Source organism: Pestalotiopsis fici, assembly GCF_000516985.1.
Source record: "Pestalotiopsis fici W106-1 unplaced genomic scaffold PFICI_Scf_3, whole genome shotgun sequence".
Taxonomy (NCBI): domain Eukaryota; kingdom Fungi; phylum Ascomycota; class Sordariomycetes; order Amphisphaeriales; family Sporocadaceae; genus Pestalotiopsis; species Pestalotiopsis fici.
Genome location: NW_006917093.1, coordinates 5,435,726 through 5,458,464, shown reverse-complemented (window position 1 = coordinate 5,458,464; position 22,739 = coordinate 5,435,726). Strand labels below are relative to the sequence as shown.

The 22,739-nt window shown below is 50.0% G+C and overlaps 7 protein-coding genes across 7 annotated transcripts; 4 read left to right on the top strand and 3 right to left on the bottom strand.

Annotated features, from left to right (window-relative positions):
• Positions 1 to 44: 44 nt before the first annotated feature.
• PFICI_05764 (uncharacterized protein) lies at positions 45 to 6,673 on the bottom strand (the record flags this gene model as incomplete). Its single annotated transcript, XM_007834345.1, has 3 exons — positions 45 to 3,115; positions 3,175 to 4,783; positions 4,844 to 6,673. 3 exons carry the CDS (start codon positions 6,671 to 6,673, stop codon positions 45 to 47), a joined length of 6,510 nt encoding a protein of 2,169 aa, XP_007832536.1.
• Positions 6,674 to 7,261: 588 nt separating this feature from the next.
• PFICI_05763 (uncharacterized protein) lies at positions 7,262 to 8,347 on the top strand (the record flags this gene model as incomplete). Its single annotated transcript, XM_007834344.1, has 2 exons — positions 7,262 to 7,630; positions 7,679 to 8,347. 2 exons carry the CDS (start codon positions 7,262 to 7,264, stop codon positions 8,345 to 8,347), a joined length of 1,038 nt encoding a protein of 345 aa, XP_007832535.1.
• A 477-nt stretch (positions 8,348 to 8,824) lies between these two features.
• PFICI_05762 (uncharacterized protein) lies at positions 8,825 to 10,136 on the bottom strand (the record flags this gene model as incomplete). Its single annotated transcript, XM_007834343.1, has 4 exons — positions 8,825 to 9,426; positions 9,592 to 9,679; positions 9,745 to 9,916; positions 9,979 to 10,136. 4 exons carry the CDS (start codon positions 10,134 to 10,136, stop codon positions 8,825 to 8,827), a joined length of 1,020 nt encoding a protein of 339 aa, XP_007832534.1.
• An 856-nt stretch (positions 10,137 to 10,992) lies between these two features.
• On the top strand, positions 10,993 to 12,550 carry PFICI_05761 (uncharacterized protein; the record flags this gene model as incomplete). Its single annotated transcript, XM_007834342.1, has 2 exons — positions 10,993 to 11,326; positions 11,379 to 12,550. The coding sequence occupies 2 exons, from the start codon at positions 10,993 to 10,995 to the stop codon at positions 12,548 to 12,550; spliced, it is 1,506 nt and encodes a 501-aa protein (XP_007832533.1).
• A 761-nt stretch (positions 12,551 to 13,311) lies between these two features.
• PFICI_05760 (uncharacterized protein) lies at positions 13,312 to 14,336 on the top strand (the record flags this gene model as incomplete). The annotated part of the gene is made up of 4 exons (XM_007834341.1): positions 13,312 to 13,495; positions 13,556 to 14,113; positions 14,172 to 14,266; positions 14,307 to 14,336. 4 exons carry the CDS (start codon positions 13,312 to 13,314, stop codon positions 14,334 to 14,336), a joined length of 867 nt encoding a protein of 288 aa, XP_007832532.1.
• A 2,191-nt stretch (positions 14,337 to 16,527) lies between these two features.
• On the top strand, positions 16,528 to 17,259 carry PFICI_05759 (uncharacterized protein; the record flags this gene model as incomplete). Its single annotated transcript, XM_007834340.1, has 1 exon — positions 16,528 to 17,259. One exon carries the CDS (start codon positions 16,528 to 16,530, stop codon positions 17,257 to 17,259), a length of 732 nt encoding a protein of 243 aa, XP_007832531.1.
• A 931-nt stretch (positions 17,260 to 18,190) lies between these two features.
• On the bottom strand, positions 18,191 to 18,610 carry PFICI_05758 (uncharacterized protein; the record flags this gene model as incomplete). The annotated part of the gene is made up of 1 exon (XM_007834339.1): positions 18,191 to 18,610. One exon carries the CDS (start codon positions 18,608 to 18,610, stop codon positions 18,191 to 18,193), a length of 420 nt encoding a protein of 139 aa, XP_007832530.1.
• Positions 18,611 to 22,739: the final 4,129 nt, after the last annotated feature.

The window sequence follows — 22,739 nt, the reverse complement described above, 5'->3', positions numbered from 1 at the left end:
GAAACCAGCCAAGCCTGTGCGTTATGTCAGGCTCTCGCACCTCACTAGTGCTCGGAAGCCGGATCGATCAGCGAGCGATTTGTAACGCCGTTGCTATGATATTTCTCCGTCTCCATAATGGCGGCCAGAGAATTGATCCAGTCTTGAAGCTGGTTCACTGTGTAGTGCCCACCAGCAGTTGCAAGTTCCACTTCCAGATGACCTCCTGTCGGCCTGGCAGAAATCATAAGCACGTTATCTCCCATCAGTCGCCCCAGCGCAGAACTGCCCTTATACGATTTGATTTGGAGATTGATACCCGCAGATTGTGCCTCGGCATCACCAAGATCTTGATAGTGCGTTACGCAGCCAAACGACTTGACGTCTGAAGGCCAATCCGTGCAATCACTGACGATTTTGTCAAACCCGATTGTTTCATATGGAAGACTGTCAGCATGCTGCTCGTGGACCGAGGCCGACGCTTGTTGCCACGAGAACTCGCTATCGAGGGTCACCCTAACAGGGATAATATTCACGCATGGCCCGATGGTGTCTCGTACGTGGACGGGTAGCATGGCTCGTCCGGACACTAGTCTTCCAAAGGTAACATCCGAGGTTCCGGTGGCTCTGGCTAGGAATAAGGCGCAAGCAGCAGTAAACATGGTTGCAGGGGTGAAGCCAGTGGACGAACGAGGCATGGAGAACGTCTTATGCACTGCAATAGCAGTTGAGCTGCTGCTTGTCCTGTCCCCTCTCTTGTCAGACTTGAGTTTAGAGACTTTTGAGGACCGGAGTACCCCCGACCAATAGGTTCGACACGATCTTTCGTTGCTGGCTGCATGTTGAAGAAAGGAGGGAAAATTAACCAATCGTGGCTTTGTTTCGTTTCCTAGGAACGATACGAGAATGCGCATCGCGTGCAGCAGTGTTGTGCTGTCATACTGGGCATGTGACAAGCGCAGGATTATTCGTGGCGGGTCTTCGTGGCTTGCAAGGACACTGAAGCGCGTAAAAGGCGTACCGAGGACTCCAGCATGTTGGAGATCGTCCTCGCAGACTCTTGATGTAATGTTGTCGTGAGTCGTCCCCGTGGTTGAGTAGTGCAGAATCGTTGGGGGCAGTGCTTCTGTCAGGACCTGGTAGTATGTGCCTTGATGCTCGACGAATATGACTCGCAGGATCTCCATGTTATCCCACAGGAACCCGCAGACCTTGACTGCATCCGACCTTGTATAACCAGCAGGAAGATCGAATATGAAATGTGACCATTGTCGTGGGGGAGTCCTTCTCGCAAGATCAACGCAAGCAGTTTGCCAAGATGTGACCGGAAAGCAGTCTATCACGGAATTTGACGAACAAAGATGGCGAGGAAGCTCTTCGTGAAGAAAGGTATCTTGGCGGAGCTTGTTTTGCAAGAGCGAAAACCGTTCCACGTTTGCTCTCACTGCCTTGCCAACAGGACGTGCCGCTCTAGCAAGGTCGCAAAGGCGCGGCTTCTTGAACACTTCGGAGACCGTGAACGACAAGCCTTCTTTACGCGCTGCTGAGACGAGGCGCATTGCCGCAATTGAATCGCCACCTATCTGCAGGAAATTATCTTCAGTGCCAATCTGATTTTTGGTCCCGAGAATAGCGCCCCAAAGCTTCTGCAATTGTCTCTCTGCGTTTGTCTCGGGCTGTCGCTGGTGTTCAGCTTGTGCCGCAGATACAGGAGTTGTGAGCTGCTCCAGTTCGAGTAAGCTGCCAATCGTACGAAGTTTCTTCCGATCCAGTTTGCCATTTGGGGTTATAGGAATGGTCTTGATCGCCAAGTAGGCTGCTGGGATCATGTGGCGTGGTAGTATGTCGACGAGTTTATGCCCCAAGCTGACCGTAAGGCTGTGATCAACAAGTCGCAGACCTTCGCGCGCGCCAAAACTAGCCTGCTCAGTTTCTACAAAGGCCGCAAGCATTTCATTGCTTGTGCCCTTTGGTGTAATCACCTCTGCCACGACCTGAGTGGCCGTCGAGCCTAGAGCAACGAGACTAAGCAGTACGTGGTGCTCGATGTCTCCCAGCTCGACTCGCTGGCCTCTCAGCTTCACTTGGGAGTCTTTACGACCCATGTACGTCAGTGTTCCATCTGAATTGTAGCGGGCTAGGTCGCCCGTTCGATAGAGGCGGCCTCTGCGACCGCGATGGCCAGGGGCGCCGCGTAGGAGCCACGGAGGGTCAACGATGAATGCCGCCGCCGTCTTTTCCTCGTCATCCAGGTATCCCCTCATGAGTCCAGGTCCCTGTAAAACCAGTTCTCCGACTACACCGATTGGTGCGAGGGCACTTGGGTTTTCCCTCTCGACAACCCAGCAATTGCAGAAGAAGTTGGACCCGATAGAGCCAGTGTTCCATGCTGAACGTTTTACAGGTGTCTGACAAGAAAGTGCGCACTCGGCAGGACCGTACCAATTGAAAGTATTCACCTCGTCAGCCCACTTGGCAACATCAGCGTCCGTCACGGCCTCACCTCCAAGTACCAGCGCCTGGAGATTGCGAGCAGAATCCGTGGGGATGGTCCTTGCCACAGATGGAGGCAGGAACACCCAATTTGCCCGGGACTCTACAAGTGATGCGGCGAGATCATTCTCCCTAGCGTATTCGGATGGAATACAAAGACAGGCTCCAGACGTCAAGGCAATAAATGTGTCGTAGATGCTGACATCAAACAAGTACGACGAAAACTGGAACAGTCGCGTGTGGGGCCCTACGCTGAACTGCTGGGCGGCCCGGAATGCTGTTGTTGAAATGCAAGCGTGGCCTAACAGGATCCCTTTTGGCTTGCCAGTTGTGCCAGAAGTAAATTGTACGGCAACAGGGGTAGACAAGCTGCCGCGGTAGGGCAGCGAATTTGATGTCACTCCTCGCTCTTCAAGAACAAGATCTCCAGGGCAAAGCGTAGGTGTGGTTCCAAAAAGATCCCTGTGCTCCAGCGATGTGATGACCACTTTTGGCCTGACGGCATCCAATATAGCAGCCAGCCTGGCACGTGGAAGCGATGGCGTTAGCAGAGTAAAGGTTCCTCCTGCTTTCAAAACCCCAAGCATCATGACTGGTGTCCATTGAGACTTCTCGAAGCACAACGGTACCACGACTCCCGGCTCTATAGCATCACAGTGTACGTCAGCAATTTGTTTGTAGTTTATGTAAAGAGCCACTCACCAAACCCAAACTCATATAGCTTGGCGGCTACCCAGTCCGATTTCATCTCCAGCTCGCTGTACGTAAGGTCCCCATCGAACGCGCTTATTGCCACGGCGCCGGGCTGCTTTGACGCAGTCTCGGACACGATATCCTGTACGCACCTATCCAGCGGCTGTGGTACGGATGCATTCCAGCTCCACAGGCTCCCTAGATCCTGCGCGCTCATTGTTTCAATCGTCGAGAGGCACTTGCTCCCCTTTCCAGGGATGCACAGCTGTCGCAAAACAGTCTCAAATTGGTCAATGATTCTCTGCATCTGGCTTCTCGCAACAATGTTCGAGTCAAAGCTAGCTCGCAGCAGTACACCTTCACTTTGAAGCTGGAACTCAAGCAATAGTGCATACGGATTGAAAGTACCAAGCCCCCAAGTACCTTCGAAGCCCGCTTCGAACAGCTGATCTGGCTGCGTTGGTTTGCGGCTTGGGGGCTGAATCACGATGAGGGTCTGAAACTGGCAAGCTCGCTCTGATTCTGCGCAGATGCTTCGTATCCATTGCAAGCCCATCTGCTCCACTGCCATCGTATCCAGCGACTGCTCTTGGATGCATTGCAATAGCTGCTCCACAGTCTGATTGCGATCCAGCTGTATCCGAACTGGTACAGTCGCAACTGTTGGCCCTGTCATTAGTTCCACGCCAGGCACATTCGCTTGCCTGCCCGTCACGGTCATGCCGAAGAGGGCTTCAGACGAGCTCGTATACTGAGCAGTCAGAATCGACCATGCCGCCTTGATCAAAGTCGCCGGGGTTGAGTTTCTGCTCGGCCACCGCAGATCCAGAATGAGGTGTGCAATTTCTCCATCTGCCTGTGGTTGGTATGTGGCAGTCGGCAATTGGGGAAAGACTTGAGCTTCCATGTTCTGGAATTGTTGACGCCAGACATTCCTTGCCTGGGCTTTGTCAAGGTTCTGGACATGGTTGATGAACGCTTGGAATGGTGGGGGAGGTGGCATCGATTCACCCTGGTATATCCTCATGGCCATGTCAAACACCAAAGGTACGGACCAGCCGTCGCACATGGCGTGGTGTATTGTCAATCGAAACAACCTTCTGTTATTTTCGGACTCTGTGACCACCTCAATTCGTGTCAATGGTGTTCCGAGTCCCATGGCACGTTTATTATCGCACTGTGCCGCGGATATCCATTCTATCCCTTCATCAATCACTGCCTGCATGAGGCCATGGCTTCCAAGGTCGACAATACGTGTACGTAGTCCTTGTGAAAGCGCCACGACTCTCTCCCACGCTGCCTTGAAGCGGCCTAGGTCAACGCCAGCTCGCATTTCTCGATTGACAAAAACCATATAGCTGTTGGGCTTCTTAGCACTTAGGGCCAACAATCCTTCTTGAAGTGGCGTGCATGGGAAAATGTCCTCGACCTGTGACACAGGTACGCCACATTGATCCGAGGCTATCTTGCGAAGTGATTCCATGTCACGGCCAAGGAGCGAGAATGGCGCCACGGTGATTCCGTCTGTCTCCAGTGATGATTCCAGCTTTGCGACTCTCGCCAGATCACGTAGTCTTGGTTGCTTGAAGACGTCGGCAACCTGAAGAGAAAGATTTTCCTACATTTCCGTGTGGGCTCAGTATACGTCATCTAAAATTATACAGTCTCAAAGGCTCACCTCTCGTGCTGCTACTACAAGCCGCATAGCTCCGATCGAGTCGCCTCCTATTCGCAAAAAATTGTCATCTGCACTCACAGTACAGACATCAATATTCAGGACGGCTGCCCATAATCTTTGAAGTTGCTTCTCCGTTGTCGACTCTGGTGGTCTCCAAGGCGCCCGTGTCAGGTTCATGTCAGATAGCTGCCTCACTGTGAACCCAGCTCCCCATTGCCGTAGCTTCCGTCGATCTGTCTTTCCTGTCTGGGTCATGGGTATCTCATCCACTGGTAAGAAGAAAGAGGGAATCATGTATATAGGAAGTGCCTGCATCAAGTCCTCCTGTACGTGCTCAATGGTCGCCTGGGATGCGTCGGGGCTGACGAGAAAGGCAGTAAGCATGGGGTTTTCGCTCTCTTTGGGCTTCACCATGTCCACTACAAGTTGAACTTTCCAAGCTGTTGGCAGGCGCTCGAGTATCTGCTGTTCAACCTCGCCCAGTTCGACTCGCTGCCCACGGATTTTGACTTGTGCGTCCTTCCGACCGACGAAAAGCAGGGAGCCATCGTTGGAATTATCATAGCGTACCAAATCCCCGGTTCTATACAGACGCCCAAGGCGGCCTGGATATCCAGGCCCTCCTCGCGCCAGCCAAGAGGGGTCCTCAACAAAGGCTTCCGACGTCTTGGTCTCGTCATTAAAGTACCCTCGACCTACCAATGGACCTTCGACCCACAGTTCTCCAACCGACCCGACGGCCGCTAGCATAGAATCATCCTCACCATCCACAATCCACACGCGTACGCCAAGGCCATGTCCCAAGTTTGAGCAGGTTGCCGTGTCAGTCGATACGGTACTGAGGATTGAGCACTCGGAAGGGCCATATGCAAAGCGCACCGTAGTCTTTGATCGCATTCGAGCGACCTGGAACGGATCCGCCGCCTCTCCAGCTAGCTCAATCGTATTCAGGATGCCTAACGCCGCTTCATCAAGCAAACCGCATATCTTTGGCGTCAAATTTGCAAAGTTTGGTTGAAGCTGGCAGATGGACCTAGATAGGTCGTTGTAGCGAGACTCCTCTGAGGGGATACAAAGACAACCGCCGGCGTAGAAGGTGTGCAGGACATTGTACCACGCTGCATCGAAGGCGTAGGAGGCAAAGTCGAGCACCCTCGAGCTTCTTTTGAATCCCAACCTTTCGGTTTGGTGGACTAGGGCGCTACTAAAGTTGCGATGTGTGATGATAACGCCTTTGGGTGTGCCTGTGCTTCCCGAAGTGAAGACCAAGTATAGAGCATTGTCGGGCCCGACTAGCGTTGATCGTAGATTAGGTGTTGACATGGGTAGCCGATCCAGGCTTGCCTTGTCGAGTGTCACAATGGTACCTGTATGTGATATGCGGCTTGCAAGATCCTTACTTTGCTTCGAAGTCAGAATGATTTCTGGCATGATTTGTCCCATTATAGTTTCGAGTCTTGCTTCTGGCTGGGTCACATCTACCGCGCACGATGCCGCACCAGCCTTCATCACGGCCATCATCGCCACAGGCATCCACATGGACTTTTCGAAGCACAATGGTACAACAGTTTCTGGCCTCGCCCCAAACGTGATCAAGTAGTTGGCTAGACGAGAGGAGAAATCGTCCAGTTCTCCGTAAGTGAGGCTCCCGTCCCATGCGCATACTGCTTGATGTTCGCGGACGATCCTCTCGGAGATAATTTGGTGTACACAGGCATCGATAGGCTCCGGTACCACGGCATTCCAACACCATATTTTGCTAAGGTCTTCATTGGAAACAGAACCATGGTATGGTTTAGTTGAGACGTTGTTATCTTCTGATGTGACCATCTTGTATTGAAACGTATACAGCAGAAGTGCGAATAATGCGCCACCATCAAGATTGCTCTACTTCCAGGCGCAATTGCTTTCTTTTTTCTAACTATGAGAGTGAGTAAAGTTAGATAATACCAAGCATACGGCAGATACCAACTCCGAGATGTATTTGCTATACCTACAGACGCATGTATGCGGGTATAGTTCTCGGGTCAGATTATGTGATTGATGTCCGTCTCGGCTATTTTGGCGGAGCAGATCGCCGTCTGACTCGGTGAGATTGTTCATGCATGTCAGAAAGGCATTCGGCGACTTGATTACACTGTTGAATATGCTTGATCAATCCTTCTACGTAAACTATTACATAACAGTCAGCGTGGGGACTGCCCGAGGATTCCGGGGGAGCGCAACTACGGGGCATTACTGTCAAGTGGGATCCCGCGCTCGACGCGAATGAGCATGGTCTAGTGTCTATCAATCCAACACTTCTCCAACCTCGATTCTTGTGTTACTTTGATTGCTCTTCTTCGGAATCTCATCGTTGCTTGAGGACATATACAGCTTCTTTTCATATCTATTGTCCAGAATACGCAAGCCAAAGCCATGAATAACCAGTCCACACATGATGGCATCAGAACCATCGACATTTCGCCTTTCCTGAACAGCGATGATAATGCTGTCAGGAAAGCGGTCGCTGATGATATCATAGATGCTCTCCACGTTCAGGGGACCTGCGGCATCATTGGCCATGGAGTTGGCAAGCCCAGGCTGGACGAAGCGTTTGGTTGGGCAAACAAATTCTTCGCTCTTCCATACGAAGAGAAGATGAAGGCAAACCATCCAGACGGTATCGTACCTCACCGTGGTTTCTCTGGTATAGGGAGGGAGAAGTGCTTCATCTACACAGAGGATGAACTCAAGTCCATGTCAGGCGAACTCAGTGCAACATCCCAGAAGCCTCTTGACTGGAAGGTACGCCAACATACAGCCACAGCCACGAACTCGCTAATATTGATGCAGGAGCATATGGACATCGGGAGCGACCAAGAGAAGGTGCACCATAATCTCTGGATCGACGAAAAGGCACTACCTGGTTTTCAAGCCTACTCGCTCGGTCTGTATTGGGAGCTTGAGCGGCTCAGCAGTTCCGTTCTCGACGCCTTGCTACTGGGACTGGATGTCGACGAGAAAGGAACCGCGTATTACCGCGACGTCCACACGGGCCATCAGAATGGCCTGCGATACATCCATTACCCCGAGATGCGCGAGGCTGATATCGACCGCACGTCTACCACATGGTGCCCAACGCACACCGACTTCACCACGTTTACGCTCCTCTTTCAAGATGGAAAGCAGGGGCTGGAGATTGAGGATAGACTTAACCCAGGCACCTTCATACCCGCCACGGCGGAAATCAAGGACAGACTGTGGTTGACAATCGGTGATTTTGGAGAAATATGGAGTAATGGATACTTGCCTGCATCGAGACATAGGGTCGTGATTCCGCGTCCCGACGATGGGAGGGAGTATACCCACCCGCGTTACTCGATGCCATATTTCATCAACGCTAGGCATGACTCGATCTCAGGCCCACAGTACACTGGGAAACCGGGTACCATGCCAAAGGGCGGCTTCAAAACTGGAACGGTCAAGGAACACATTGACTTCAGGATGAAGTTTCAGTACTAGGCTTGGATGCACAAATTAAGAAGACACGAAGTGATTGTATTAGGACAAAGGCCATAGTTGACGTAGCTTTCCAAATTGATTTGACTGCTTCTGAATCTAGTAGAGTGTCTTGCTGATCAATGCAATATCGAAGATTAGTATGGCCTGAGCTTGCAAACAGAAACTCCTGGTGATGTTCCCAATCTAAAGAAATTTCCTCGATTCATAGTTTGAAGCTTCATGGAGCCTAATTGAATGCATATGAAAGAATCCCGTGTCTTCCAAACAGCTGGCTAGCGCTGACCTCCGAAAATCACGACAAGAGGCAAATGATAATGGAAACAATGCATCTTTCCCACTAAAGCCTAGGCAACAAGTCTAGCATGAGGAAATGTAATTTTATTGTTCCAGCTAAACATATGAACAATACCTTAAGCGAACTCTAGATATAATAATCCGGGCAAGACCCTCCAAGACTTCATATACTAGAAATGCACTCTATTTCTGGTGTAGTGAATGCAAAAATGCAGTTCTGTTCCTCTGAAGCTGCAATGCCGTCATATCCTCATACTTGGGGGGATGCTTTTCGTCGATGAACTCCGGAAGAGGGCCAACGTTGGTGGATCGGCTCGCTTTGAAAAAGAAGATGTGTGTGTAGCGCTCGGGTACGATACTGTCTCCTGGCATGCCTCGCATATTCTCGGGTGGAGCCACCTGGTGTACACCAGCTGGGATCTGGTCGTTTGCCCACCTCTGGAATGTCTCACTAATGTTGACAGCCAATTCACTGTGGGACCCGGGCGCGTTTGGCGGAACTGGCACGAAGGTTCCTAGGTCGGAGCGATCCTCCATCTCGAGCCCGCCAACATGATCCTGGAAAACTAGAGTAATGATACCAAAATCTATATGAGGCCATCCCCTCTTGGAGCCGCCGCCCAGAAGTTGAGAAAGTGGGACAGCGGGATAGTGGTTGAGGCGCAACTCGCTAGCCGTGTCCGCGCATTTGTCACCGAGGCTACCGTGAGGAAAATCAAGACCAATCTCCATAGCCTCGATTATTTGGAGACTGACGTGCTGGCACAAGTCAAAAAATCTTTCCACTACAACAGCATGTGTTAGCAATTGTCTTTTCTGGTAGATAATGAGTTTGAAGAAGCTCTTGTGAGAAGTTTATCCGAGTTTTCTTTCGTGAAGCGCCAATTTGGGCAATGCTTGCTAATGAGACAACCCAGAGAAGTGGAGAAATGAGATCGGAAGTTGCTTACTGAACTCACGGAATCCGGGCAGGGCATTTTCACGAGGCCATAGGTTCGGGTACTCAGTATCGTCTGGTGCGCTGCAGTCGAAATGTTCCTGCCAAACGAAAATTAGTATTTTGGCTTGCCTTGCCGTCATTATTCAGCACAAATCTAACAGACCTTTTCGTCTTTCAGATCGAGGGCGGTGCCTTCCTTCAATCTCTCCGGTCTCAGGTATGCTGTAGTTTCGGCACCCTGACGACTCCATCCTCGTTGTGGTGCGTCCCGGGGCAAGTTGGCCATTGCCACCTTTTCTTCGAATGATAAGGCAAACAGCTCAGAACTCTTAGACCTGATTAGCACGCCAAATAAAAGTCTTGTTGCTAGGTTCTAGTTCGACTTTCGCATACCCACTTGAACATATCAGCTGTCATCTCCTCACTGATGCCATAGTTGATGAATTTGGCAAAGCCATGATTCTTCAAACTTCGAACGAGGTCGCGGGCCAACCCTTTCTTCTGTACCTCGCTTCCATGAGTGAACTTGGCAAAGTCTAGAGTTTGTAGGGGCATGTTGGTAAGGCTGTGAAGACTGTAAGAAGATGTCAAAGGATAATGAATGATATTTCATTGGTTGTTGGGTGATTGAATTCGTCGGACCATTCCACGTCTCGCCAGCTGCTCAAATGCCCGTAGGTTCCCTTCTTTACTTGAACATAGTTGACTCCTTCCTTTGCCATGGCCCATACCACTGTCTTACCAAAACAATGTAGAGAGCTCTCCTCCGGACTCGCGTTCGGATGGGGTGCATAAAAGCACCGACACCTATACAAGTCGCCGATGGATATTAGACATGATGTTCAAATCATAGTGGATGCTCAGTACGGCGCGAAGTGTTTAGGGTAAGCCATGCCCCTGGAGGCTCTACCTTCGCGTGTACGTTGTTGCGAGTTCTGCGGTTTTAGGCGGTAAGATTTCCCAATATGGCCTACCCGAGTCGATCTGCATATGCAGTGTTGATTACGGCGGCTTATATTACGCCTCCCGCTTCCCGCATCGTATACCCCTCAGGCGGCCACCCTAGGCACGGGGCTCGGGGAAAAAACGCCATGTCTAAACAAACGTCATGTCAGATGTGTCAAGATTACCCCGGGGTGCAGCTCATGTCAAACAAAATGCGGGGTGAAGCATTACACATGCACAGTATAAGACAGAATCGACACACCTTGAATGGACTGGATCCTTCACAGCCAGCCACGCCGCGCGAATCCTACCGGACTCCGGATGCTCGGGAATACCCGCCTCATCTTCAGGGTAAAAGGCGGTCTGCTTAAGCCAATATAATGGTACAAGACGGGGAAATTGAGACCTTGAGTCGTGCGTAGGGACGAATACGACGCTTCATACCCATCGATACCTCCAAGTAGCAATGGAACAATCACGACAGCGCTTCGCCTGCGACCGTTGCCATACGCTGAAGCTTCGATGCCCGCGCGTGGAATCGACGGGCGCCTCATGTGCACGGTGCTCCAAGGCTGGCAGTCTCTGCGTATTTTCTGCACCCGCGCGATTGGGACGGCCGCTAGGATCGTCCCAGAAATCACTAAACAACAATACTGCTCCCGCCAACCATCATCAGCCGACCGCAAATGATGCCGTGCTGATGGAACACATCGGTACCATCTCCAACGACAACAACGATGGTACAGACTCAACCACGCCATTGGACGATTTTCTCCCAGATATGCTGTCTACCGATGCCGGTGAGTGCTTCCCTCACAAATGTCATCAGCCGCATATTCACATTTCTTGAAGCTTCCATGGATGCTTGGAATAATGCCTCAGTGTTGCTCGATAATGGTCAAATGTCAGTCGTAGCCCAACACGATCTGCCTTTGGGACCTCTGCAATTCAGCCCGACCCACAAATTCAGCACAAGCCGTTGCTCTGCTGTGTCACCCGAGCATCAGCGACACCTGTCTAATACCATGTTAGATCAGTATGAGGTTGGGAACACTGTGGAAAAGTGCCTCGAGTGTAGCACAGCCATGATGCAGACCGCTGCCCTGGATGCCGACGGGGACACCATTCAGGACATTATGTCTCAGCTCTCTTCTCTCATTGTTGCTAGTCATGGGCATAGGAGACTGGCTGACGGCCAGCTACGCCTCCTTCAGCTCCGCCTTAAACACAAGCATGCTGTCGTCGACGAAGCTTTAAGTCGGTCGGTAATACCCGAAGACATGACCACAGCTAGCGACTATTTTACCACTCGGAACTTGATAAGAACACAGCAGTCATTCAGGGATGTCATTCGGCGGGCGACGAGGGTGACGACTGACAGTGACGGACATTTCCCATCGCCTGTTGCGAGCTCGTCTCGTGGCGATATTGATGCTGCACCGAGTAGTCAATCTTTCGGCACCATCGACAGGCGGTATACTACAAAGTCGACAAACACTAGCCCAACCCAACGCCAACCCACAATGGAGCAAAGTAAGACCAGTCAATACAATGATTACCGGAACGAAACGTCTCACAGCTGTGTGCTGGCATTGAAGCTGATTCTCAACTGCTACTCAGAGATCCTCGATATCTTTGCCACGACGTTTGCCATGATCGAAACCACCATCAACCATTATCCTTCGTTCCTACCAATTAGTCTGACAGTCCCAGCTTTTCTACCGAGCTCAGGAAACATGATGGATGCATCTTTCTCGATATTTACTGCCAACCAGCTCACACAACGGCTTTTCGAGATGACGAAAAAGGATATGCAAGATATGTGGGATCGTCACAATGCACATTTGCTGCAAGCCGATGGAGATTCAAGTAGCGGTGATATGCCTCCAAGAAGAGTTCGCAGCAGCTTACAAGACTCGGTCATCCAAATGACTTTCCAGTTAAGCTGGGAGAAAGAGGCCTCTATAGCGCGAGTAATAGAGGATATAGGCGAAAAGCTGAATGAACTCATGGATATGTCCTGACTAGGAGGCTGAACCTCTTGGTCAATTATTGCCGAGGCTATAAGCGATGTTTGTAAAAGAGTGAAAGCTCTGACGAACAATCCCTGGAGGGAAGCCTGCCGCCCTCAGTAGACCGGATACGTTTGCATAATGCCTGACAGCGAACGAAGTATTCCCTGGTGCCTTTACAGCGGGAAGCACGTCATATAACAGGGACACGGAATCGTGACTGTGGATCCGTTGATCCCACATGCTTTGACGATGCCTTCCTGCCTCAGCTGCGCCTATGCTCTCTTCTATAGTAATTTATATTGGCAGAATCGTTCTAATCTTGTGACCAAGGAACTAGCCGGCCATCGGTGACTTTCTAAAGACATTGGCCGCCAAAAGATAAGCTAGCAACGATCCTCATGTGCAGTGCATGAATTCAAAAATAGTGTGCCACGTCATATTGCCATGTAGTCGCTGCTGGCCGGGCATAGATGCTTTCGGTCGGGGACTTTTGGGACAGCCTTGGCTGGTTCAACCCTTGATTGGAGCTCGCTCTCTCACGGCCTACCGCTTGCCAAGCGCTGTTTAGAACTCGGCGAGTTTCTGCACGTACTTTGTTAATGAAGTAACAACAAATTACAAATAAACTAGGAGGAATGAAAACTCATCAGAATGAAGATGTAGCTTATTCCAAGCCAGACTCATAAGTGAGACTTTGATCAAAATTGCTTCATTATCGAACCACAGGAAGTCGACAGGATAACAAGGGAGGTTGACCATTGACAATCAAGATGGCTGCTACTATGGAGACATTCATGAACAAGACAAAGGCTGAAGACGACAATGTCCCGGAACAGGCACGGCTAGAGGACCAGCATGACACGATCATGTATTCCATGGGCGGGAAGGCATTGTATGCACCGATTGATCTGACCAAGCCAGGACTTAGGATTCTGGACTCGGCATGTGCCAACGGTGAGATTATTTCCCACCTAAAGAATATCATCTTTTACGGCCTCTAACAGCAATACATAGGCCGTTGGATCAAAGATTTACAGGCATATTCCCCCGCACCCCACAACTATATCGGCACAGATGTCGTGTCGTCGCTGTACCCAAACCCACCACCCACGCAAACTCACTTCCAGGATCAGTCGATCAAGGAATCTTTCCCTGATGCATGGCAGGGGACCATTGACGTTGTGCATCAGCGGCTGGTCATGGCCGCTGCGGCCCCTGAGCGAACACCGATTGATGTAGTCAAGGGTCTTGCCGGCCTTTTGCGACCAGGTGGTTGGTTGCAGATGGTCGAAGTGAGCACGACGCCAGTTCAAGGCAACGGAACGGCTGTCAATCAATATATCGACATGCTGGATACTCTGTATGCGAGGCTGTATAGTACCTCGGACCATTTCAATCGCTCCAACTTGTGGGGCGGTCTTCCGCAAGACATGAAGAATGCCGGATTGACTAATGTGGCCAAAGAAGAGGTGCTCGTTGCGTATGGAGCGGCGGTGAAGGACTCATCTGTGAGGGAAAAGAGCATCAGGACAGCAGTTGCAGGAGTGCCCAACTTCCTGGCAGTACTTCGAAGTGAGTAGTCTTCTCGGTGCTAGGCAATATGACATGAAACTCTACTAATGATCTGCAGCCATGCCCAAGGCATTGTGGAAAGATGCTTGGGAGGATTTGCCAACCAGATTACACACCGAACTAGTAGAGACTGGTGGTTTCGTAAAGTTCATTGTATGTTGGGGCCAGAAATAGAACGCTTAAGATTTAACAGGAAGACATGATTTGCCATAGAACACTATAGAGGGTTGAAATCACGAGCTCCCCTGCCAATTCGGATTTTCAGGAGAAGTCATGGCAAGGGAATATTCAATAGTTGAATAGACCAGGTGTATCAATGATTAGTAACCCCTAGAAAATGCTATGTATTTTTTTTTCTTGGGGGCGCGTATCTCATTCCCATGATGTCAATCAAGATCGTCTTTTTTGATAGAAATTCTTGATAGGCATATTTGCCCAGAATCTCGCCTCCACCTGTGCACGTGATTCGATGTTGGATAGAATTTGGCTACGTTTAGTGTTTTTTCACCTACAAAAATACACAGAAAACTACAGAACTAGACAATAGGGATTGCCGTATAACAGTTGCTTTCGAGGGGCGTCGGACTGACGTCGTCTGACTGTGGCTTGGCTGAAAAAGGATTGATTGGATATGGTGGGCACCGAATGTTTGTAAAATCCGGGGCAGCACTCGGCGATTTTAGTGGGTTCTGCTCAGGTACTGCAGCCACTAACAATAATGAACCGAGTTGCTGAAGGATTTTGCGTAATACTCGGCGATTACCTTAGGTACCTAGTAAATGCTCTACGTCTCCCTGGCGTACTTCATCGGTGCCGGGTGCGGCAAATTTATGTCGTCATTTGTTTAGCTGGCCATGGACTGAACCGTCACATTTACTGGGGAAGTCCTACAATGGACAGCGCTTTGCAGGGTTGTCACTCCGTGCAGCTGGCTTCACCTCCGTATCATATCTTTTTTTTTTTTTTTTTTTTGGGTCTTGGCATTTAGCTGGAGATACTTCGGACATGGCGTTTCTCTTCCCTTGCATCTAACAATTCACTATTTTCTCTTCCGCTAGTGGTGGCCTTTAGCTCTTTCTGGACCGCGGCGCCTGTATTAGCATGGTGATTATTAATTACATCCAGTGCCGCATATTCACGCTGGCCTTGTGGGTGACCGCGCGCTCATTTGCCATGCTGGCCGTCTACGCGGTGCTTAAGGGCATGTGCGGTAGTACTGTCGTGTCAACGACGACACCAGTGGCAGCTAGTATCCTAACCTAGGTGTTCGCGGTCTCGGTTCCGCGCTAGGCATGTCCTAGCTGGCTATGGCGGTCCCGTCGTCGTGTGCGCAGCCCATGGCCATCTCACTAGTCGGCTATTCCATATGTAGATACTTTGGGACGTACCAGCGCGAATGCGTAGGTATAGTATCAGTATTGGACTAACCGGCGGTATCTCGTTTGTCGGAATTATCGCTCTATGGCAGGCCAAAAGATATTTGCAGTTCGTGGAAGGTTTTCTGAAAAATGTGAGAAAGTAATTATAAGTGTATGTAATCTAGGCCCTTAACCTCAAACTAACCCTTATAACCCTTAGCTCACTGGAATTATAATGCAGCAACATGTGCATTGAGCAGAGATTGGCTACTAGCCTTCTTGAAGATTGTAATTTTCGACTTCTTCAAGTTATGAAGACGCATATACATGAAAAACTCCTATGATGAGAACAACGTTTTATAGATTTGAAATGACATCCGTAGGTATCGAGCCGATCGATGTCGAAGCCCGTGTAGGCATAAAACGCGACTAACGCTACCTACATCGCGGCCAATAATATCAAGTCCAAGCTCACGATAGATGCCATCATGGGAAGTGCGGTCTCAAGACGTGATATGGTTGGGGTAAGATAGATTAATGAAGGACACTGTCTCGTGAAATACGATTGCTGAGCCTGAAGAAAATCTACGACCATGGGTTATAGCCTCATTTTAAAAAAGGAAGTATTACAGAGAACCAAATCTGGAGTTACTATCCTCGTCGCCATTCATCTGGTTCGACTACGACATTATGGAATCCATCACAGAGACATGTCGTTGTCGGTATCAATGGCCAAGACCGGCTTCAACGCCAGCTTATGCATTTACATCGAGCAATCACATCACAGATCAAGTGATAGTACTGTTCCTGCAGCAACAACAATCACCGCCCATGCATTGGAAAAATGAGACGTTCGTCACGAACAGTTGCGCCTCCAGAATACTGCTTGGTGGACGACAAAATGTGAATCACGAATTGTCTCCGCCCTCCATATAAAATTTGTTGAAGATCCGCGTTCTCTCCCAATCCCAAACATCGGAAACATCACCACGATCTTCTACATTGCCAAGCATACCAGAGCTCTCACCAAAATAACCATCATTATCAAGAAGTAACATGTCTTTAGCACATCGACGCAATCGGCGCTTAGAGCCATACCATCGCCCCAGCTCGGATGGACGCGGCCGTGGATTCGACGAGGGCGTGTACCAGACAGCGCCGCAGCTCTTCGTGCATCCCAGTGAAACTGTCAATGGCGGAAATCTTCGGGTTCCTCAAATGACACCGACGTCACAGATTCGCGAGCCGGCCCGGGCCCGCGACACCTCCTCCCAGGACGACGCTGCCACTCCTGAAGAGGTGCGTCAGCGTCTGCAATGCGATTTCATGGGCGCCGCCAACAGTCTCGCCGCGGCAATTGTCGAGCTCCATGACCTGTCCGAGTTCCTGACCGACAGCTGTTTCGACGACCTCCGCATCGGGGCCATGCTGTCGCAGTTTGTCTTTCGCGAGACTGCGCGGCTGCGCGACGTGGAGAAGCACCTCTCGTATGCGCTCTACCACCTCGTGCCGACGCCCTTGGATATCGACTTTTGCCTGGGCTGCACGGTCCAGAAACGCATCGCGGAGATACGAGAGGATCACGGACGCTTGGCTGCTGGGCCCCTGCTGCGTGTTCAGGATCCCAGAGCCCACCCAGGGGATTACATGGTGGCTTCTGATGATGACGCTCAGACAGGTCCTCTGGCTGAAGGTGAGGTCCGTGGCCGTTCTGAGCACGAGACCGGTTGGGTAGGTGTCTCGGAGCAGGAGATCAAGTCTGAAGATGAAGCGCCTTTTCACCACTAGATTGTCCGACTGATGTACCTAGTTGGATAGTGAATCAAGATCGCTATGATAAGGGAATCTTAGAAAGTCACAAAAACATGAACAGATCTGAATGATTTTAATAACATAGCTTTATTCGATTTCTCGGTGTCGCATAGAGAGCTCACGTGATTGATGTAGTATTGATGCCACTCAAGTCACCCATCATCTCCAAAAATGGGGTTATTGGCTGATGACAGGAACGCAGCCGATTTGTCCTGCTCGAAACTTGAAGGCTTTGCGAATGAAGGCAGTCACACAGCTGCGATTGGCTGGAATCGTAGTCGGGATTCCTGCAAGGGGGGTGGTAGGCTGTGTTGGCAATGCGGAGATGCGACCTGGCACAATTGCCAAATATGATGCTTCCGCGGTTTGGTGGCCATATTACCCCGGCTTTAGAGTATAAATCAGTGGTGGATTGGGCAGCAATGCTTGAATGGCTGTAATAATGTTGGAGAGATTGGACCAATTCGAGGGTTTATACTAATGCACGACAGCATTGAATATTTGATCACATTTTATTTATACAAAATTGGGTTGAAATGACCGCATAACCTTCGTGCCCAGTCGTAAGAATGTTCGCTTGCCAATCCCCCCAGCCGAAATCGTCGCTGGGTGGCCTTGCTCTTTCCATCCTCAGCCATTGCCATAACGCCATGTCTCTGTTATCCCGTGCGCCCAGTGATAGTATACAGTTGGTAAAATACAAACGCCAATGACTCCATTAAAGAGAATAAATAAGTATCGCATGTTTTTTTTTTCCTTTGGTCATGATGCTGTGGTTGATCGAAGCGGTCGTTCAAACCACGCACTCGCTCACACAAAACGCCGGTGCTGGATTGATGCCCGTTATCTGTATGATCACATTTCGTCTCGTGGCAGAATTTCATAAAGACAGCACGTAGCAGGAACCCTAGGCAGCTGGAGGCGCCGCCGCCGCCGATGCCGAGGCACCGCTGTCTGATGCTTTTGAGCCCCTTGAACCTGACGACTTGCGATGGCGGTGATGTCGCTTTCGTTTCTTGATGCGGATTGAGCCGCGATAAATGTATAGAAAGGCAATGCTGGCAAGGACAAAGACGCCCAAGAGAACGCCAACTACGATGCCAATGGTGGTGTCGAGTTGGTGCGCAGTGGTTCGTTTCCGGAGTCCGGAACCGCTGTCTAGGATGGAGGCTGTCCAGGCGTGCAAGAGCCGTCCGAGCTCATGCTGAATCAATTGCCATGTCTCATTAGAATCGGATTGTTGCGGATTGGCATGACTGGTAACTTGATTGTAACTGGATCCTGGTTCGTGGCTATTCCCAAGGATGTACGCTCTTGGGATATGCATTGGTGCAATGTGAATAGAATCGGTGCTAATTGGGGTATTGCGAACTTGAATGGACGGACAGAGGAAGTGGAGCAGTAAACATAATGAAAAGTCAACAGAGAAAGGGAAAATCGGAGGGGGAAAATGAAACTCGGAAGCTGCATAAAGTCCAGAGGACGATGCTGGGCGGCGGAAGCACCTGATTTAAACTGACATCTGTACCACTCTTTCTTTTCTTTTCAGCCACGGGCTTTGATGCACGCCGGAGTCGATGGCATATCTCAAATGGGGGTCTCACTCGACTGTCATTCGCTGCTGATATGGGTGTTACAGCTCACAGCTTGCTGCGTAATACCAGCTGCTGCGCATGCAATGCGGGAATCGCTTCACGTTGGGATAAGTGCGTGCATCTCGTCTTGTTCTTCTATTCGTCCCGCTCGCGGGGAGACAGAGTGGGCTGCAGGTGGCAGAGAGGCACTAGAGAGGAGGGCACGCACTTGGGCAGGCAAGCGGCAACGGGAGACGGCGCCGGACTCGTGTTGTTGTGCGAGGATTTCAGGGTGTCTCACAGCTGAATGCGAGGTTGCGACATGTCAAGAAGCATCGGGACGAGACAAGTGTCTCGATAAGATCACTGGTACGAAATGGTATCACAATTTCCCGCCGATAAAAGTACAACAAACCCGAGCAAGTGCCCGCTCGTTTATTCCAAGAGATTCTCGAGGGGCCTTGTACATGACAGGGGAAGATATCGCGAATTTGGGGGCAGGTACTCTGTAGACCACTAGAAATCTGGGGGGAAAGCTGCATGCGACGGGTAAATTGGGCAGGAATTGGCGGGTTTTCTGCGCCACTTATAGGCGCAAGCTCAACTGGGCAGGTTTCTCCAGGGGCCTCCGCATTGCAGAAATCAACCAGAGGGAAACGGTGCCAACGCACGCTCCAGACCAGTGAGACGTGCAGCAAATAGACGAGGAAAATCGATGCAATCAATGGCATTTATCTCGACGGCCACTAATCAATACATGCATCGGGGGTCCCAGCCTGCATGAACCAGAGCATGCAAAGAATAGGTTACTTCGTGTGACTGGTTCATCTCTTCTTGAATAAATGTGTATGTAGCATCCTATTGCGGTTGACGCGATAAAGGCAGCAGGTGTGCTATAAAGTGGCAAGTTCTCGCATCTGATTGAAACCAGGTAAACCCCCCATTGAACAGGGTAAACGTATGCAGGGACTCTTGAGGCTCCCTTTAGGACAAACCAACGCCACGTGCACGGGTATATCCAGTGGCCTTCAAAAAGGGGATATCGACAAATAACGAAATCGGACATCTTGATGGGCTCAATCTACTGCTGTTGCGCCTATTACATTGGTCAGAGGATTATACAATTTTCTTTTCACGTTTTTCATCAATTTCCACTGCAGCCCAAGCGATGGCGTTCCTCATCCTCATCCTGTTGGGTGCCCAGTTTCTAGATATCAAATACGCGATCTATTCTCCTGTCTTTCGACCTTCCACGGGCAAAAGCAATATATATATTGAAAAGAGATATTCCTTTCATGGTCATTCTCGTGAGATCGTTACAGTCAGCGACGCCACCCTTTCAAGGCGCAGCCATCCTGGTGACGTACAACTCGAACTCACCGATCTAGCAACAACCCCCCCAGCATAGACGCGGAAGAGTTGAAATCTTGATCTGTGCCCAGAACGCGCCAATAATGTCTCGCATTCACTTCCAAGCTCTAGTTGCGATTGTATCACTCCGTCTGGGCAATCCAGTGGGGGATTCGAGAGATGCCGAAGGAATTCAAAATCCCTCTTCTCAATCCTACAACCTCATCCACATAAGCATTACATTCAAGTCGTTGCCTCTTCTGCCAAGAATCTAGACCATGTCCGGGCATCACGTCCCATCCACAAACTTACTGAAGGTGACTTGGGATTAGTGATATGATGAATCGAACTTGTGATCCCGAGCTTGTCGTGAACCGAAACGCCGCCGGATCCGGTCGTCGACCCTCTGGGCCGTCACTCCTCCAGAGGCAAAGACTACCAAGGCAGTAGTATATCGGTGATAGCAGCGCAATTGCATACGAGCATTGGTAACGAGGCTGAGGACGAGAAGTCCGCTAAATCCGAGAAGTGGTTGTCGCCAGGTTTGCCAGTGGTTGTCCATATGAATAGTAATTACTAAGCATGTGTTCATCTAGCGCCGCCCTGAAGGAGTGTATAAGGATGTAAGCACATTCCTTGTAATACATCTCCAACTTTGCACTAGTTCAAGGTTTTCAGGCACCCTTCTCAGATCTGGAAGCAACTGAAGTATGTTTTGGTCATGCGACACATTCCTTATGGATTGACAAGAAGATGATGCGCGCATCGGGCAATTCTAAATGAGATATGGACACCGCCGGTAGCTGATTGCGGTAACTACCATGATGTGTTAGTCTAATTTCTCACTATTTGGGTTGTTCCGATCGAGTGGTGTAGAGAACATTGGGTATGCCAAGTGACTGAATTGCGTTGTCCCCTGGCGATGATTACATTGAACATAATGTTTGCCCTCCAACACAATGGCCGATCTTCAGAATACGTAATTTCTATTGTCAGCACAGAGATCGACAAGCTGGGCAGGTACAGTCTGACATTGGCCCAGAATGGAAGATTGAGAAGAGATGGGAAATCAAGTCCTTTTCGTGAATCACCGACTGCCAGCCGGTCCCAACGAGCCATACAGGTAGGCATAGGTAGTATGCAGAGAAATGATGAACATAAAAGCCATCAAAACAACAAAAGATTAGCCCTTCTCCTGGAGGGTCATGTTCTCTGTACCTGATCCTAGTACCGCCTGGAATCCAAGATGGCTATAGAGTTGTCGTGCTAAGCCCAGTCCAGTCCGGGCAAGGAAAATCACACAATGGAGCACCCGGAAATGGCAGATTCCCCAAGAGCCGAACAAGGTTTATAGCGGACGCCAATAAACGGTGGGTGGCTTGGCGCTGGTCGGGAGGCTCATCCAAAGGCTTAGTGTACCCACGAAGACCACCTTTTGTTAGCCGTCGGACACCAAGCGAATCCAGGCAAGAAAAGAATAACTTCATGGACACCCCAGTGACTAGCGCCATTAGGAATCGAACCTAACACTCCATATACCCCCTTCCAGTGTTGCGTTCACCAACAAGGCAGGCACATTTTGAGTTTGAACCAAACATCACAAACTACGGGCAATTTTAGGGTACAGAGCATTTCGCCTTTTCCTTGCAGGCCTGACAGTTACAGAAACTAGGATAGCAGGTAACCCAAATAATTCGTTAGCAATGCATCGTAGCTCATAGCCCGTGCCGAGGGACCGAAATCGCCGAGACCCATCACTGATATGTGGTGGCCGCGGAGTGCGTAATCGCAGGTGAGGACTGACTACAGAGAAGGGCAAGAAACTTGTAGTAAAAGTCTGCAATATGAAAACTGATCCTCAAATCAACACACCACTTTGCTTTGCCGGGTCCTCAGTTGTCATCTTGCTGTCTCAATGAAAGATGCTCTTGCGTGACCATTGAAAATAGCAAGAAGGGATAGTCAAATGTTCTACAATCGAGAATTGCCGCACCCAGAGGCACATCGGAGAACATTACGGATGCGTATTGGCGTATATCCAACAAGCTGCCAAAATGCCCAGTCCACATCACGAGACATGATGATTCCCAAACTCACACACATCAGTGATTCCTGTAGCACGTGCTTACGCATAATTTTGTATTCTCCAGACCATTTTTAGGGCTTTGATCGTCGCTGACCTACCTACCTATCCAATTTTGTCTCCTCTGCGGGAAGATGCGGAGGTGTTATTCTCAGAACAGCAAAGCATCTGGTATTTCTGTTATATCTATTCATACTTGCGAGCTTATGCACCGAACCAAACTAATGCACGTCATCCAGTCCTCCCGCTGCTCTTACTTTGGCTAAGTATAGTATGCCAATCAGGTCTCCCCACAATCAACTAATCCAACTTGGTACAAAACCCTGTGAAGAAAGAAAACGGCACTCAGCGTCGCCAGGCCTACCTGAAGCTTCGGTTTCTCGGAAGACAGCTTACTAGGGACCGGCACTTTATACTTTGACGGAACGGCACCGATGTCTGCACCTTTT